The sequence below is a fragment of the Pezoporus occidentalis genome, unplaced genomic scaffold (genome assembly GCF_034315485.1).
Source record: "Pezoporus occidentalis ecotype Australia unplaced genomic scaffold, CSIRO_AGI_Poc_V1 ctg213, whole genome shotgun sequence".
NCBI lineage: Eukaryota > Metazoa > Chordata > Aves > Psittaciformes > Psittacidae > Pezoporus > Pezoporus occidentalis.
Genome location: NW_026913997.1, coordinates 1,005,552 through 1,022,664, shown reverse-complemented (window position 1 = coordinate 1,022,664; position 17,113 = coordinate 1,005,552). Strand labels below are relative to the sequence as shown.

Below are 17,113 nucleotides of genomic sequence, written 5' to 3'. Positions count from 1 at the left end.
ATAGTATGGGCAAGTATCTAGGTCAGTGGGCCCCTCCAGTACTTCGGAATTTCACTACCGGACAACTACAAAATCCAGAAGAATTAGTAAAACACTTAAATGAGGTGTGTGGTCATTCTGGCCATACCAGAGATGGACAAATCATGGCAACGTGCTGGGGCTTGGCCTATGCTTACAGGGCCTTGTTCGACACTATCCAGCACCTTCAAACGGAAAAGAATGTCAGTGGATCTGAGGGCAAAGCAACAGTCAGCGCAGCTACTCCAGCTCCAAGCACAGCAGCTTCACCATCCCCAGCGACAAGTACAGTCGCTACTCAAACTTTGGCTGCAACGAACAGCGCAGCTACCCCAGTGGCAAGTACAGCAGCTGCTCAAACTTCGACTGCAACAGACAGCGCAGTTACCCCAGCTCCAAGCACAGCAGCTGCACCACCCCCAGCAACAAGTACAGTTGCTACTCAAACCACAGTGATAATCACTGCAGCCAAACCAGAGGACCAATTTGTACCAATATCAGTTGCCCCTGTACGCAAGAGAAAAAGCAAAAAAGAGGCAAGAAGGGTGAAGCGAGATGAAGAAACAATGAATTCACCACCCAGTCTAGCATCTGATCAGGAGTCATCATCACATGACGAAGAAGAAGAAGAGGTAACTTCTCGACCTCGGACTTCAACCGAGCTACAGAATATGCGAAAAGGTTTTACCCGTCAACCAGGGGAGCACATCATCACCTGGTTACTCTGATGCTGGGACAATGGGGCTGATGGTCACGAACTAGAAGGTACAGAAGCCAAGCTGCTGGGATCACTTGCTAGAGAAGGGGGAATTGACAAAGCAATTGCAAGAGAGAAAAAGTCCCTCAGTCTTTGGAGATGGCTCTTGGCAGCTGTGAAAGAAAGGTTTCCATACAAGGACGATGTTATGAGTCGTTCCACCAAGTGGACTACTATAGACAAAGGCATCCAGTCTCTGAGGGAATCAGCCATCGTAGAGATGATCTATCACATCAAGCTGAATAATGGGGATACACCCACAGATCCAGATGAAGTTGAATGGACACGACCCATGTGGCGAAAACTTACAGAGAATGCACCGTCATCATATGCCCATTCATTGGCAACAGCAACCTGGAATGACATAGTACCACTAACAGCGGATGAAATGGTTCATAAACTCCGAGAGTTCAAAGACAATCTCACCCCTTCCATCATCTCAGCTGTGGAAAAACTGTCCCAGGGCCTCAAACAATTGAGGGACGATCGATCTGATTTATCCAGCTCCTCACGTGTACCAACACACGTCTCAGCTATTAACAAAAGGCGTCCTATTGTTCAAGAGAGGAGATACAGGAGGTATATGCCACGGGCTACCCTATGGTTTTACCTGTGGGATCACAGAGAAGACATGACAAAGTGGGATGGAAAACCTACTTCAGCTTTGGAGGAATGGGTGAGTGAACTGAAGTGGGGAGCAAGGGCCAAGACTGATCGTCCCATGAGAGCTACAGCTTCAGTCTCTGGTGAGCAGTTTCCCAGATGGAGTGGAAGAGCTGATTTTACTCCAGCTCCTGCGATAACGAAGAATAACCCCTTTTACCACGACTTAAGTGTCCAACGCTGTGACGACCATTAGAGGGGCCCTGCGTCCAGCCAGGTGCAGGTAGGGGACAATCGGATTTACTGGACTGTGTGGATCAGATGGCCTGGCACATCAGTCCCACAGAAGTATAAGGCTCGAGTAGATACCGGTGCACAGTGTACCCTGATGCCATCAAGGTGTCAAGGGGTGGAACTCATCTATATTTCTGGAGTGACAGGAGGATCCCAAGAGTTGACTGTGCTGGAGGCCGAAATCAGCCTGACTGGGAGGGAATGGCAAAAGCACCCTATTGTGACTGGTCCAGAGGCTCCATGCATTCTCGGCATAGACTACCTCAAGAGAGGGTACTTCAAAGACCCAAAAGGGTACCGGTGGGCTTTTGGTATTGCTGCTTTGGAGACTGAGGAAATTGAGCAGCTGTCCACCTTGCCTGGTCTCTCAGAGGATCCTTCTGTTGTGGGGTTGCTGAGAGTCGAAGAACAACAAGTGCCAATTGTGACCACAACAGTGCACCGGCGGCAATATCGCACCAACCGAGACTCCCTGATTCCCATCCATCAGCTGATCCGTAGACCGGAGAGTCAGGGAGTGATCAGCAGGACCCACTCGCCCTTTAATAGCCCCATATGGCCAGTGCGAAAGTCTAATGGAGAATGGAGACTAACAGTAGACTATCGCGGCCTGAATGAAGTCACACCACCATTGAGTGCTGCCGTACCAGGCATGCTAGAACTTCAGTATGAACTAGAGTCAAAGGCAGCCAAGTGGTATGCCACGACTGATATTGCCAATGCATTTTTCTCAATTCCTTTGGCAGCAGAGTGCAGGCCACAGTTTGCTTTTACTTGGAGGGGTGCCCAGTTCACTTGGAACCGACTGCCCCAGGGGTGGAAACACAGCCCTACCATTTGCCATGGACTGATCCAGACTGCACTGGAACAGGGGCAAGCTCCAGAACACCTGCAATACATTGATGACATTATTGTGTGGGGCGATACAGCGGAAGAAGTCTTTGAGAAAGGGAGGAAAATAATCCAAATCCTGCTGAAAGCCAGTTTTGCCGTAAAACGGAGTAAGGTCAAGGGACCTGCACAGGAGATTCAATTCTTGGGAATAAAATGGCAAGATGGACATAGACAGATCCCCACAGATGTGATCAACACGATAATAGCAATGTCTCCACCAACTAATAAGAAAGAAATGCAAGCTTTCTTGGGTGCTGTGGGGTTCTGGAGAATGCACATCCCAAATTACAGTTCGATTGTAAGCCCTCTCTATCATGTGACCCGGAAGAAGAATGATTTTAAATGGGGCCCTGAGCAACAACAAGCCTTTGAGCAAATTAAACACGAGATAGTTCACGCAGTAGCCCTTGGACCAGTCCGGACCGGGCCAGATGTAAAAAATGTACTGTACACTGCAGCTGGGGAGAACGGCCCTACCTGGAGCCTCTGGCAGAAAGCTCCAGGGGAGACTCGAGGTCGACACCTTGGCTTTTGGAGTCGGGGATACAAAGGATCTGAGGCCAGCTATACCCCAACTGAGAAAGAGATACTGGCAGCCTATGAAGGGGTTCGAGCTGCTTCAGAAGTGATTGGCACTGAAGCAAAGCTCCTCCTGGCACCCCGGCTGCCCGTGCTGGGCTGGATGTTCAAAGGCAGGGTCTCCTCTACACATCATGCAACTGATGCTACATGGAGTAAATGGGCTGCACTAATTACACAACGAACTCGAATAGGAAATCTCAGTCATCCAGGCATTCTAGAAGTCATCATGGACTGGCCAGAGGGCAAAGATTTTGGAATTTCACCAAAGGAGAAGGTGGTGCGCGCTGAAGAGGCCCCACCATATAATAAACTGTCAGAAAGTGAAAAGCAGTATGCCTTGTTTACTGATGGCTCTTGCCGTATTGTGGGAAAGCATTGGAGATGGAAGGCAGCTGTATGGAGTCCTGGATGACAAGCTGCAGAAACTGCTGAAGGAGAGGGTAAATCGAGTCAGTTTGCCGAGGTGAAAGCCCTCCAGCTGGCCCTGAACATTACTGAACGAGAAAAGTGGCCAGTACTTTACCTCTATACTGACTCATGGATGGTGGCAAATGCCCTGTGGGGGCTGGTTGCAGCAATGGAAGCAGAGCAACTGGCAATGCAGAGGTAAACCCATCTGGGCTGCTGCACTGTGGAAAGATATTGCTGCCAGGGTGCAGAACCTGGTGGTGAAGGTACGTCATGTAGATGCCCATGTACCCAAGAGTCGGGCCACTGAGGAACACCAGAACAACCAGCAAGTGGATAAAGCGGCTAAGATTGAAGCGACTCAGATGGACTTAGATTGGCAACATAAAGGTAAATTATTTTTGGCCCGGTGGGCCCATGACACTTCAGGCCATCAGGGCAGAGATGCAACATACAGATGGGCCCGTGATCGAGGGGTGGACTTAACAATGGACACTATTGCCCAGGTTATTCATGAGTGTGAAACATGTGCTGCAATTAAACAAGCCAAGCGGTTAAAGCCTCTTTGGTATGGAGGACCATGGTTGAAGTATAAATATGGGGAGGCCTGGCAGATTGACTATATCACACTGCCAACAACCTGCCAAGGCAAGCACCATGTGCTTACCATGGTGGAAGCAACCACCGGGTGGCTGGAAACATACGCTGTGCCCCATGCCACTGCCCGAAACACTATCCTGGGCCTTGAGAAACAGATTTTGTGGCCACATGGCACCCCAGAGAGAACTGAGTCAGACAATGGGACTCATTTCCAGAATAAGCTTATAGACACTTGGGCCAAAGAGCACGGCATTGAGTGGGTATATCACATCCCCTACCACGCACCAGCCTCTGGGAAAATCAAACGGTACAATGGGCTGTTAAAAACTACAGAGAGCAATGGGTGGGGGAACTTTCAAGCATTGGGATACACACTTACCAAAGGCCACCTGGATGGTCAACACCAGAGGATCTGCCAACAGGGCCGGCCCAGCCCAGTCAGAACTTCTACATACTGTAGAAGGGGACAAAGTTCCCGTGGTGCATATGAAGAATTTGCTGGGGAAGACAGTCTGGGTTACTCCCGCTTCAGGTAAAGGCAAACCCACTCGTGGGATTGCTTTTGCTCAGGGACCTGGATAGACTTGGTGGGTAATGCAGGAAGATGGGGAAGTCCGGTGTATATCTCAAGGGGATTTGATTTTAGGGGAAAACAGCCGATGAACTTGATTGTATGCTCTTGCCTGCTATGTAATACTTTTATAGCCCATCAACTAGATGTCTTCACGTCACCAGTGACTGGCTCTGACTTCCCTCCAACTGTCATCCCAAGAGAGAATGAACTTTGATAGAACCAGATGAGTTCTGCAGTAAAGGCACGACCAGCATCAGCAGGCAATGATCCAATACTGCACACAGCCTTTCCTGCCCTGAAAGATTGTTACAAGAGATGGAACCTGACATCATGGACCGAATGGACTCGGCAGCATTATAGGGATTGGTCCATGCACTAAGAAATGATCCCTTTCTCTTGGTCTGTGTGAATATGGATGTATATATGTGGGAGAATGATGGTGTATTGAAAATGTGGGATCTGAGCATGACGTGAATGGTATGGAATAAGGGGTGGATAATGTCCTGGGTTCAGCAGTAGCAGTCATGTTTCTCCTTCATGGTAGCTGGTGCAGTGCTGTGTTTTGACTTCCAGCCTGGAAACAGTGCTGGTGATACCGATGTTTTTGGTTGTTGCTAAGTGATGTTTACCCTGACCAAGGACTTTGTGAGGCTCATGCTCTGCCAGGGAGGAGGGGAAGCTGTGAGGAAGCAGAGATGGGGTGCCTGACCCAGGCTAGCCAAAGAGGTATTCCATACCACAGCACATCATGCCCGGGGTGGGGGGTAACTGGGAGTTACCTGGAAGCACACGGGCTTCTGGGTCGGACTCGTTTCTTGGCCAGTGGTATTGTATTCTCTTCCCTTGTTATTTTCTCTTATCATTGTTGTCATTGGTAGCAGCGGTGGTGATTTGTGTTGTACATTGGTTGCTGGACTGTTCTTGTCTCAACCCATAGGAGTTGCACTCTTTCGATCCTCCTCCCCATTCCTCTGGGAGCAGGGAAGGGGAGAGTCCCGGGGGGGAGGGCCCTCGACTGCTCTCAGCCTGCCACCACTCACTGGGAGTGAGTGAACAAGCTGTCTGGCTAGGGTATAATCCACGACACCCCCCTGAGCATTGCAACTCAGGAGGAGAATCAAGCCTTCACAGTATACATTCCAAGCTGGGATACTTTTCAAAATCCTCCCAGTACAGTAGCAAAGTAGTAATACTTTGGTGTCGGCTACCTTTTAGACTTTGATGTACCTTTAAATAGGCGTGTCACAATAACATTACTTGACACATACTGCCCAAAATAATCGCCAAATTAATTTTGTTGAGATCGCTGGCTCTGGAACAGCAATATTTTATCTCAGTTTGATCCCAGTTTTGTTTTGTTGTTTGGGTTTTTTTCTTTAAATTAGGGCTTGCACATAATCTTAATGGTCAGACACTTCCAACTTGATAAATACTCACGTTAACACTGAACCATGACCAAATGAAGTCATTACAATAATCATAGAATAGTTGGGGCTGGAAAGGACCTCAAGATCATCTAGTTCCAACCCAGATAATCTCAGTAATTTAAACATGCTTCATGAAGGGGCTCAATAATCACTAAACCTGCAAATTTGACATAAAAAGATTCTCCTAGTAGACAGTATTCTACATCAATAGCCTTCAAAACCAAAAATGTTTACAACGCAAAGATTTAAGAACGAAGCCTTGATTGTAAATACACTTCTACACTAGTACATACAAAGATATCAATTTTGGTAATATTTGGCAAAGGCATTTCGTCTTTTGCAGAACTGAACTTTTTAATCAACTCTGAGTAGTTCCTAAACTGTCCTATATGTCAAAGCCTCCAAGTTACATTGGCTAAGGGAAAAAAAACACCAACAGGCTAGAATACATGGTAATGAAAAGTTACATTAATCATCATTCCCAATTTCTTAGAGAAATCACCAAGGTATAACTAAAAGGTACACCTACCAGATGCATCCTGGAAAGAAAAAAAGACTATGCTGATAAGGTTTACAAGCATGATCACTAAATGTTTCACCACAGAGGATGCATTGTTGGTTCTACAGTAACTGCTGCATTTTCACATCTATTGTGGGGAAGGTCAGAAAAAAAAAAAAACAGCCCATAGTAGTAACTCAAATAAAACATTTTTGTACAGATGGCGTTGATATCAGTGGAACTATGATATTAATAAAATAGTAGCATAAGAAACAAGATTTGCAGCTTTGTACAGATATGAAAACTTAAGTTTTATTAACAGCTGCTTAACATATGTGGAAAACAGTAGAAAGCATTCCTTCACCACTGCTCCACCCCACAGCACCACCACTCCAAAAGAACATTATTTCTAATTGTTTTGTACTTCTGTACAGTAGTCTTTGTACACATAACAAATTGAAGAACCAACCAACCTGTATCACCAACTTCATCTCCTATTACTGACCATAACAGCACCTACTTCTTACTTAAAAAAACATCAAATAACTTCCTGAAAAGACCTGCCAGAACTTGTTTGCAGATGACAGGGCTTGCTGGTAACCTACAGAGAGGTTATTGCCTCACCAGTTTGAAAGAGGTCACGTTTAGGTAATGTCAGTGGAATATATTCAAATAATCTTTACTATTATGGTCCTGCAGGGAAAGATACCAAAACACTATGCTATTAAGCCTGTGGGTAGAGATAGATAATGAAACCAGTATTCATGTGTTACATTATATGCTCTACGGAACCAATCGACATGAAAATTACTCCAGAGTTAGCAGTCAGAATAACAAACAAATTTGCTATAAACTTTAACAGAAGCAGTTTGTCCTGGAAATAGGTTGTTGGGGTTTGTTGCTTTGGGGTGGGGTGTTTCTTGGAAGTAGTAATTAAAGTTTACAGAAGTCAGTGTAAAGGCTCCCACTGATTTTTAAGAGACTTTCAGCCAGGCCCCAAGTTCTCCTTGAGCAGAAATTAACTTAAATAAACCTTCTACTTGAGTGCAGCAATGGCTAGAAATCAGAATTATTGTATCTGTGGCAAATCCAACCATCAAAAACAAAAAGTCCAAATTAAACATGAAAAATACCAAGAAAATGAATGGAAAGAAACCTTCACCTATTCTTTATAGATTGACTTGTGTGTGAGGTGCATATTAGAATGTTCAGCAGCAAGTGTAAGTGACTCTGGACCTGCACAAGAGAAAAATCTCTGTAAGAAGCTTTTCCAGCAAAACTTACATCTTTAAAAGGCATAAGAAGCTAGGCGAGCCTTCAGGACAACTTCATAGCACCCATATGCCTAAATATTGCACCTGACTCCCATTTTATATGTGAAATTCTTCAGTGGATTGTGGTCTGCGCTACTACGGACTATTATTACTGATAGCTTGACACAAAAAAAATTCCACAAGACCTAAATCCTCCCCACTACAATGTTATCATCTTAGACACAGCCACACTGGACCTTCCAATGTTAGAGTTGTTTTCAGTGAAGAGATGGGGGTGAAACCCCAGTCCAAAATGCTTACTGCTCTCCAAAAAAAGTATCTTAGTGCTAAACCCAACAGTTCCATAGAAAAACTGTCCATCTTCAGCGATACTAACTACTGGATAGAATTCATTTGCAAAAGCAGTGTATGGAATATCCTGCAGTGCAACAAAAAATATTATAAAGACTACAAACAGCTATGCCACAGCAATCTAAAATAGCTCTAAAATGCTTCTCTTAGGTAAAGTTGGCAAAAAAAAATAATCTAGGTAACTAATTAACACAGAAGGTTGTTCTCACATCTGAGAAATTTTTACACTAGCAATAATGGAAAACAGTCTTCTCTGTCTCTTAACAGTATATTAAGTTTTTCATAACAAATAGATACCAGGTTAAATAAAGGTCAATCTACACTGGTATCCCAGCTACAGGAGTATATGCACAGGGAGCACATAAGCAGTAAAATAAAAAGTGATCAATCCTCCGCTGTAGTTTCCCAGTGTTCAACCACTTGTAGGTCAGGGGCTTCCTAAGCCAGATGCTTTCGGTGCATTGTGAAACTCTTCTCCATCAATCTGTCATTTTGAACCTGCTTGATCCCATTTGCATTTCTGACCGCCATAGCTTTCTGTAGCTGTTAAGTGCATGATTCAATCACATGCTGCCTCAGAAGATGCTTTCATTTATTTTAAACCTGCTGCTATATAACTATCCCTGGGTTTTCCCACTTCACATTCTGTGAAACAGAGTATCAGTTCCCTGTTTCTCCACAATGTTTGGAATTTACATACATTAAAATATCACCTGCTAGATCCCTTTTTCCAGACCAATCTGATGATACCTCATTTGTAGCAGTCTTTCCATAGCTAAGCATGTAATTCTTGCCTTTCTCTAACTTTTTAGGCTCTATTGTGTTCTTTCATGCCTTCTCTACCTAAATATTTTCATTTTCCTAGGGTACTTATGAATATGCCAAAGAAAGCAGTTGTGGTAAAATCACCATTAGGCTAACAATTAGTCAGCTTTAATGAAACTTAGATAGTCACAGGTTTAGATTATTAAGCAGCAAGTATCTAAATGTAAGCTTTCATAGCAAAAAGCTAAGTAAGAGTTACTGAAGCATCATTACAGTCATGAAGAACTCTATTGTCTTCTGAAAAAAAAAAAGGCTTAAATAGTCATGTCACATAGAAAGATGTATCATCTATTAAAAATACTTAAATTCTGTCACTACACTGCAGAGCACAAGCTGAAAGAAAATAAGTCTCATTCTTTTTTGTGGTAGGTTTGGGGTTTTTAAAGCTAAAAATGTCAGTAGGATAAATACAAATTCTTGAAACAAGACAGCAGGATCTCTTGATATGCTTACACTGATGAATTCAACTGTAAAACCCTTATTCTTGAAGTTCTTAGACTAATAGTATATGACAAGCAAGGACAACTCAGCTGGCTTTGAAAGAAAAAAAATTGTGCCTGAAACAGAAGCAAATAGTCTTTGGAAGAGCTTCAGTGAATGGTCTCACAGCTCTACAGTGACTGAAGTTAAAGCCTGACTCTGCAGTTCAAGTCACTTCACGGGGATGATCTGCTGCTACCAACATAATGCAGAACTGTGTTATCTGTTACAGTATCTTGACACAAAGATCCAGGAAGGAAAAACCCACATGGTCCCAAAAGTTTTCATTACATGCAACCAAAGCAGAGAGAGGAGCCTGGGAACAACTGACCGGGAAATATTTTGGTTAAAAGTTACAAAATATTTCAGTAGGCATTACATAACAAATTACACAGCCTTCCTACCCCTTCATTAAAATGCTTCTACACAGCAATGTCAAAAGGAACATGCCAGAAGGAAAACGGCATCAGTCAACTCTGTTTAGAACCCCACACAGGAAGGCTTGAAATGCACTACATGTAAAAAAAAGAAAACCAGTTCTCTGAGTACTGTCTTCAGTTCTCCTGACCTAGAAGTGGTTGGAATTAACACTATTTGCAAACAACTGGCCCTGGATTGCTCACAAGAAGAGAAAATGAAAACACTTGGCAAATAATTTACCCAATGCATGGTCTATCTTTAGGCTTCTTCAAAAATGGATCAGGTTCTATACTCTCTTGACCTTTAACTTTGTCTCCCAGCCATTGTACTTCACTGACTTCAAGCTTCTCACAGCAAAACTCCTTTCTTGCTCCAGTTCTCTAGTAAAACAACTTACCTCTTCCCTTGCATTAAAAAAAAAAAAAAGAGAAATAAAACAAAACCAAAACATCCCCTAAAAATTAATGCACATGTATTAGGGGAATTTTGTAAAGCACAAAGGCAGCTACAACTGTTTCTCATTAATGTTATTTCAAATTTACCTCAATCTACAAAGCTGGGAACATTAGCAAAGCAAAAGGGGAATAAAAATATTCCAGCTACATTTTGTTCTTTTTACATAAATGAGTTGTCTTGTCTCTAAAGACAAATATAGAGCACATGAATGAACTGAAGATTATCTAGAAGGGTTCATATTTTACTTGCTGTGTATACCAAATGTAATTTGCTGCAGGAAAGGTTTTTAAAGCAAGTCCCTGTTCAGTCCTTTATACTTCACAGTTCCACTGTGGATGCCAAAACACTCCAATGTAAGCAAGTCTGGCTTCCACTGGAATTGCCTTCTTAGATGCTAACCTTGAAACTTGCAGAGTTCTAGAAGACAGCTAGGAAAAAATGCTGTTAGAAGTTTCCTTTGATCATCTAAATCTACAGAGTTTTAAATTTTTGCTAATTCCGTGAGACCACTCATGCTTAAAGGACACCTTTAAATAATTGGTAGGGAAATGGGAAAATAGGGCAAAAGCACTCAATTCCTGCAGAGTAAGAGCCTGCCTTCACTGAACAACTTAGTGTGCTTTTCTAAACCCCCTGTTTCAGCTGCTATATCAGTTTAAAGAAAGCAATGAAATACTATTCCGACTATAGATTTATATGACCACATAGACCTTTTAGAGTAAAATAAACACTGTAAAATTCATTCCCCTGAAAAGCATATAATGCTTAAACAGAACTCCTGTAACATAAAAGTCCTGGAAAAAAGAAGGTAAAATAAGTTGGTGTTTTTTTTGTTGGTTTTTTTTTTTTAACCTTAATTCCATCTGAAATTTGCATTCAACACCTGATGAACATTTCCCAGGACATCAGAAGTTCCTGAAACATGCAGACAAATTATTTAATTCCTATTCCAAGTTAAAAGTATTTCCATTCCATTGGAATAATGCCAGAGGAGAACTGCGATTCGGAAGACTTTTATACGCCACCAAGACAACCTTGTGGGAAAATAAACATGCTCTGCATGGGGACCCAACAGCATGTCTTAGAGATGTGTAGCCTGCAAATCCTCAAGTTTGGATACCTGATATCAGGCACAACCATGTTATCGAATCTAATTCATCAGTTTAGCAACTAAATTTTAGATGAATTATAGTATTTTTCATTCCATTTCTATCATAAAACCATTCCAGACCCTTACAGTGATCAGAATAATGTTCTAGTTTTCAGACAGGATGTCTTCATAGGCATCCTTACTTCTAAAGGCAATGCTGTCCTAGAAATCAAATTTTCCCTCATACAGTATTTAATTCATTGACCTTATAAGCCCATCCTACTTACCCTTCTTCGAATGTGCTCCAGTTTGAATACACCATTCCTAAGCACAGGAAACTGAGTTTATCCAGTATTTCAGATTAGGCCAGTTCCTTATATCACATTAATACTTTCTTATCTCTATCAGAAACCTCTCTGCTGAGAAACATCATCTCAGAATGTATTTCAAGAAATTTCCTCCACTTGTAAGACAGATCATTATCACTCTCAGCAGTACTGCTAAATCATCAACCTGTAGTAAAAATGCTACCCAGTCATTACAACTTAAAACTGGCATAATCTGTAAAAACAATGTTCCTTAATTTAAATCCAAGATAGTGTATTTTCAATTTTTGAAACCTTCACACAATTCCAAGAGAAAAATACCATTCTGTACCAGGACACTTACAGAACTTTGGTCCTGATTCAGTAAAGCATTTATGCATTTAGGTAACTTCATATTGGAAGTTACTCCCATCACACCCAATTGATGCCTTTAGGAGACTAAAACCACACTTCAATGCTTTGTTGGGCTTACTGGGTTAATATCTCAAGGTGAAACTTAAGAAGGATCCTGAAGGGTCTTTTGCACTTAACTACCTCTGTCTCCTCTGAATGTTAAAGCTTTAAAATGCAAAACGCAAATATTTTGTTTATCTGTTCCTCCTTTGAATGGAGATACTAAGCTCTGAGAGCTAAGCATGTGTTCTTTGCTTCTTGCCTTGAGCTAGAACCCAGTACCTTCACACATTTGCAGAAGTGAAGGCTTCTTTTCCACAGCTCTCCCGATGCCTTCCAAGTGCAAATCACTACACGAGGATCACGTGTGACCATATGCTAAATTAAGTATGCCCAGGAGACTTCATTCATCATCTCCTCAGAAACTAGTAATTAGCCTACGGTACTTGCAAGGAGATGCTATTTAATTGGAAACCACGTAGTTTATTCTTAAAAATTAAACTGGAGGAAGAACCAAGCAAACAACAAACAAGCAAACAAACAAAAAGCCCACAGATAAATATAATCATAAGGCCATTTTCTTCATCAGCTTATAACAAAGGCACAGGTTTTTAAGATCACGCCCGACCTGTTAATTTCACATAAAGGGTGTTAAGCACACGGCGCTGCTCCACAGCAATCTGTACTACAGTCAGCCTCCAAACACGCCTTCTGTTAATTTGTGACACTGCATATTTTGCAACTCAAGAGCAAAGAAAACCATCACAGTAGAAGCAGTTCATTCCGTCTCCAGGTGCCTCATGAATATTAAGTAGGAGCAGCTACGACCTGCTACACAAAAACTTCACAACTCTGCGGGGAACTGCCCCTCTGCGAAATTCACGGGGCAGTCACGGATGCGGGAAGGGACCTCGGCACCCCTCAGCGGTGGCAGGCGCAGCTCCCCGCCGCACACCACCTCCAGGACCCGCTCCCCGACCCCCTCTAGCAACCACTCGATCAGGAGACGCCCCTTTCTCCCGAAGGGCTCCGGGAAGGCAACGCCGCAACCCCGTCGCCCCTGTTCTGTGCCGGCAGGGCAGCTGCGCGCCGCCCCGCCCCGGCGCGCTCCCTCCACACCTCCGCCCAGCCCGGCTCCCGCCCTGCCGGCCACCGCCCTGCCGGCCACAGCCGCACCGCGGATCCCAGAGAGCGACTTCAGCCGGGGCAACCCGGCGACGGGACCAGCGGAAACTTCGCGGCCGGGGCGCCCCTCACCTTGATGATGCTGCTCCTCCGTGGGGTGGCCTTGGCCGCTTCCAGCAAGGAAGTATCAGGGTCGGATGCCGCCGGCGGCCCCAGGCTGCCGCCGGGGAAGCGCTCAGCGGTACCGACGGCCGAGACACCGCTGCGGCGCTCCCGCCTCCTGCCTGCGGCTGCCGCTGGGGCGTCCAGCGAAGTCGACTCGGACTCCTCCTCGGCACGATGAGCGGCGTCGGGGGGAGCCCGGCCGGCCGCCGGTTGCTCTCTGCTGCCAGCAGCTTCTGCCATCGCCCCGCCGAGCGATGTCAACTTCTCCGGTGCGCTGTGAGGGCAGGGTGGGAGGACACGCACACGGAGGGCGTCCCGCGGCGCTCCCCTCACGACACAACGGCGACGGCGGCAACTTTCTCCGGTGGAGCCATGCCCGTCCCCCACAGACTCCGCAGCACCCCCAGTGCGGGGACCGCGGGCGCGGGTAAGCGCCGCGCGATCGGCGAGCGCAGGAAGTGCCGCCGCGGCGGCGGCACCGCTCTGTTGTGACAGCGGCCGGGCGTGTTTTGACAGGCGGCGGTGACAGACGGGGCGCTGAGCCACTCAGCGCTGCCACGGCCCCCCGAGGGGCGCCGTGCTAGCCAATGGGTTTCGTGAGGGGCGTGCCCGCGGGACGCCTGGATGGGCGTTCTGGGCGGTGCGCGGCGGCGAGCTGCTGAGGGGCAGGTAGGGCTGGGGGTGAGCGAGCGGGGCGAGCTGTGGGACTTGATGGCGTCCACCGCGGCGCCGAGAGAGAGGGCGCAGGAGGGACCGTTTTGTTCTTCCTCTCCCCCCACCGTCTGTGGGGAGCGCGTGTGCGTGCCAGGACAGCCGAGTCAATGCTTCCCCGTGCATTTTGGGGCAGCACCCGTGTCAGGGCTGAAGCAGCCTGTGAGGAAAAGAGGCTTATGTTAACCCCGCGCAACCGCGGAGTTCCCCTGGACGTACTCGCACTGGGAGCGCAGCCGAGCTCAGCCGAGGAGACGAAGGGACGGTGCCGGGCTGCCGGCGCGTTGTTACGAGGGAGCGCTGCCGCCCCTGCGCTGATGGTGGCGGTGGGAGGAGACGCGCCCAGGCCCCGGTTGCTGCGGGTGGGTCAGCAGAGCGGGGTGAGGCGTGAGGGGCGCCTCACAAAAGGCAGCGAGGACTCACGTTGGCACCCTCCGGCGCTTGAAAATGAGCCCAAAACAAGGCGGGCTGCGGCTTGGCCGCCTGCTCCTCTCAGGGCGCCACCCTCACGGCCGCCGGCCCGGGGCAGCGCTTGCACCGCCGCGCCCCTCAGCTTCGAGCCCCTCAGGGTGGCCGGTGCGGTGAGCCCGCCGTTACAGAGCCAACACCGCCCCCTGGCGGCACGAAGCGGCCGAGCCGGAATAGCCGGTCCCGGACGGGAGGCGAGGAGGAGCCCTCCGGTAAGGGTTATCTCTCTCCTGGCAGCCAGGCCATGAGCTGTGGTGAGCCGTGAAGAGTGAGTACGAGCACGAGCGTGGTGCTGCCCTTCACAGTTCTCCAGGTGGGGTTTCGTTATAATGAGGTTATCTACGTGAGCATCTCGGGAAAGATGGGGTAGAGGGGACTGCAGCGAGGGTAAAAGTGTGGGGAAGGGAAAGCAGGAAAGGCAGTCGAGAAACAGGGATTATTATATTGAAGGATGGAAAATAGGAGGCATAGGGCTGGGCGTGCTGACAGTCACTGGAGGCATAAGACTACTCAAAATTAGCTATCGGCTTTAAAGCAGTAAGACTCAGTGGAAAATTTACTTTCTCTTTGGTTTCTAAAGTAATTTCCTAATGAAGGTGTTGGGCACCTGTTGGCAGTCAGTGATTAAACAGGAAAGAGTAAGAACCTCCTTACCCCAGCCAGTCATTAGCAACTAACAAATGCCTAGCTTCAGCACATAATTGCCACTTAAAGGATGTGAATTTTTATATATATACACAATGTATAATATACAATTCCATATAAAATCCCAGAACTTCTTTCAAGGTTACAGAGGCATTTATCATATTCAACTAAATACCACTGAACTTTCTTTTTCCCATGAGCTTCCATCAAAATTTGATGTAAGAAATGTCATGATACATGTATAAAACAGTTGTCTTGTTGGGAGGGTTTTTTCAGTGAAAAGGCCAGAAAATACCTAACCCAGAAAAAAAGATACAAAATATTCACATTGAAGAAACATTTACCTTAAAAAAAAAAAAAAAAAAAAAAAACTGGAAAAAAAAGGCTGGTAAGAGAAGAGAGGGCTCAACCCCAGCCTGCATTGTACAAGAGAGAGAACATGATATTAAGTTGTTGCAACAAAAGGAGGGGAGGAAGAACTAATAAAAGCTTTTAGCTACATCTCGACTTACTGTCACACAGCCTGACCTAAGAAGGCTAATTTAAAGGCAACGGAAAAGGTAATTACCATGCAGTATATTATTAGAGAGTATATATCATGTAGAAATATGTCGCAGCTTTTTAATATATTTTGTGAAACCGCATGAAGTTTAATCGCCAGTTTAATTATTTGGGAACAGCAAAGTACCCTCATAGCTGGAATCTGCTGCATCCACTAGAAACTATTTGTAGCATGTTGCACTGGCAGATGCATATAACATACTAAAGATGTTAAAGATTAAATGTCTTAAACATTTCAAATTAGGTATTTGTTGTTAAATGCATTTGTCTGCTGAAATAAAAAAAATTAAGATCATTTAATTCTCACCTTAAATTACAACCTTGACATGTGAAGCCCTTATCTGAAAAGGGTCTATAAGGAAGCTACAGATTTTAAGTTTCATAAACATCAAGCCTCCAGGAAACATGAATCGTATTTGTTTTGTTCACAAAATGCACAGGTTTTATAATTATGCATGGTACAGCTAAGAGAGAGTTTAGTTAAACTTCTCTCCAGAAGAGAATAAAAGGTTGACTCATTTTTAGTGCTATATTTCTGACTACACATGTATGGATGCTTCTGTTTGTAAATGTGGAGAACCACGAATTATGAAGGAAAAGAGCAATTGGGTTTGATACTACTTGATACCTAATTTAAAAAAAAAAATAAAGTTAACAAGAGGAAGATTTACACTAACAGGTTTGCATAGAAAGTTAAAAAGAATTAAGGTTGCTTGGTGATAAATGTATTTAATGACAGGGACAGATTTTCCAAAACAGTCAAGGAATTCACTCAAGCTAAGAAAGGCAAGATGATAGATTAAAAAAACACATCTATTTGTGTTTGCCTTAACATATGAGTCAGCAAATGCCTGCACTGTCTAATGTGCTTTTTTGTACGCTCAACTTACTCCATCCTCGAGGCACCCAACTGTTCCTTGGTGGGCGTATTTTGTGTCATAAAACAGATTAAAATACTGTAGTCTTGGAGCTGTGCTGCAGTATAGCTTACATAAGCCAGTAGTTTCCACCTAGACAGTGCATTTTGGGAAGCTTTTAGAATTAAATTTTCTACTGGGAGCTGAAAGTGGTGCTCCTATACCAATTGACCATGGTCAATGAAGTGAAAACTGACATCTTTTCCTGTATCAAGAACATCTAATATGCAAGACTGGGAAAGAACAATAG

General features: G+C 45.1%; 1 protein-coding gene across 2 annotated transcripts in view; it reads right to left on the bottom strand.

Annotated features, from left to right (window-relative positions):
* Positions 1–13,977, bottom strand: part of PLCL1 (phospholipase C like 1 (inactive)) — a 210,120-nt gene extending 196,143 nt beyond the window's left edge. For both annotated transcript variants that reach the window (XM_062619703.1, XM_062619705.1), the window contains exon 1: positions 13,529–13,977. In XM_062619703.1, coding sequence (XP_062475687.1) covers positions 13,529–13,801 — 273 coding nt within the window. In that variant the 5' untranslated portion in view covers positions 13,802–13,977. The remainder of the gene's footprint in view (positions 1–13,528) is intronic.
* Positions 13,978–17,113: the final 3,136 nt, after the last annotated feature.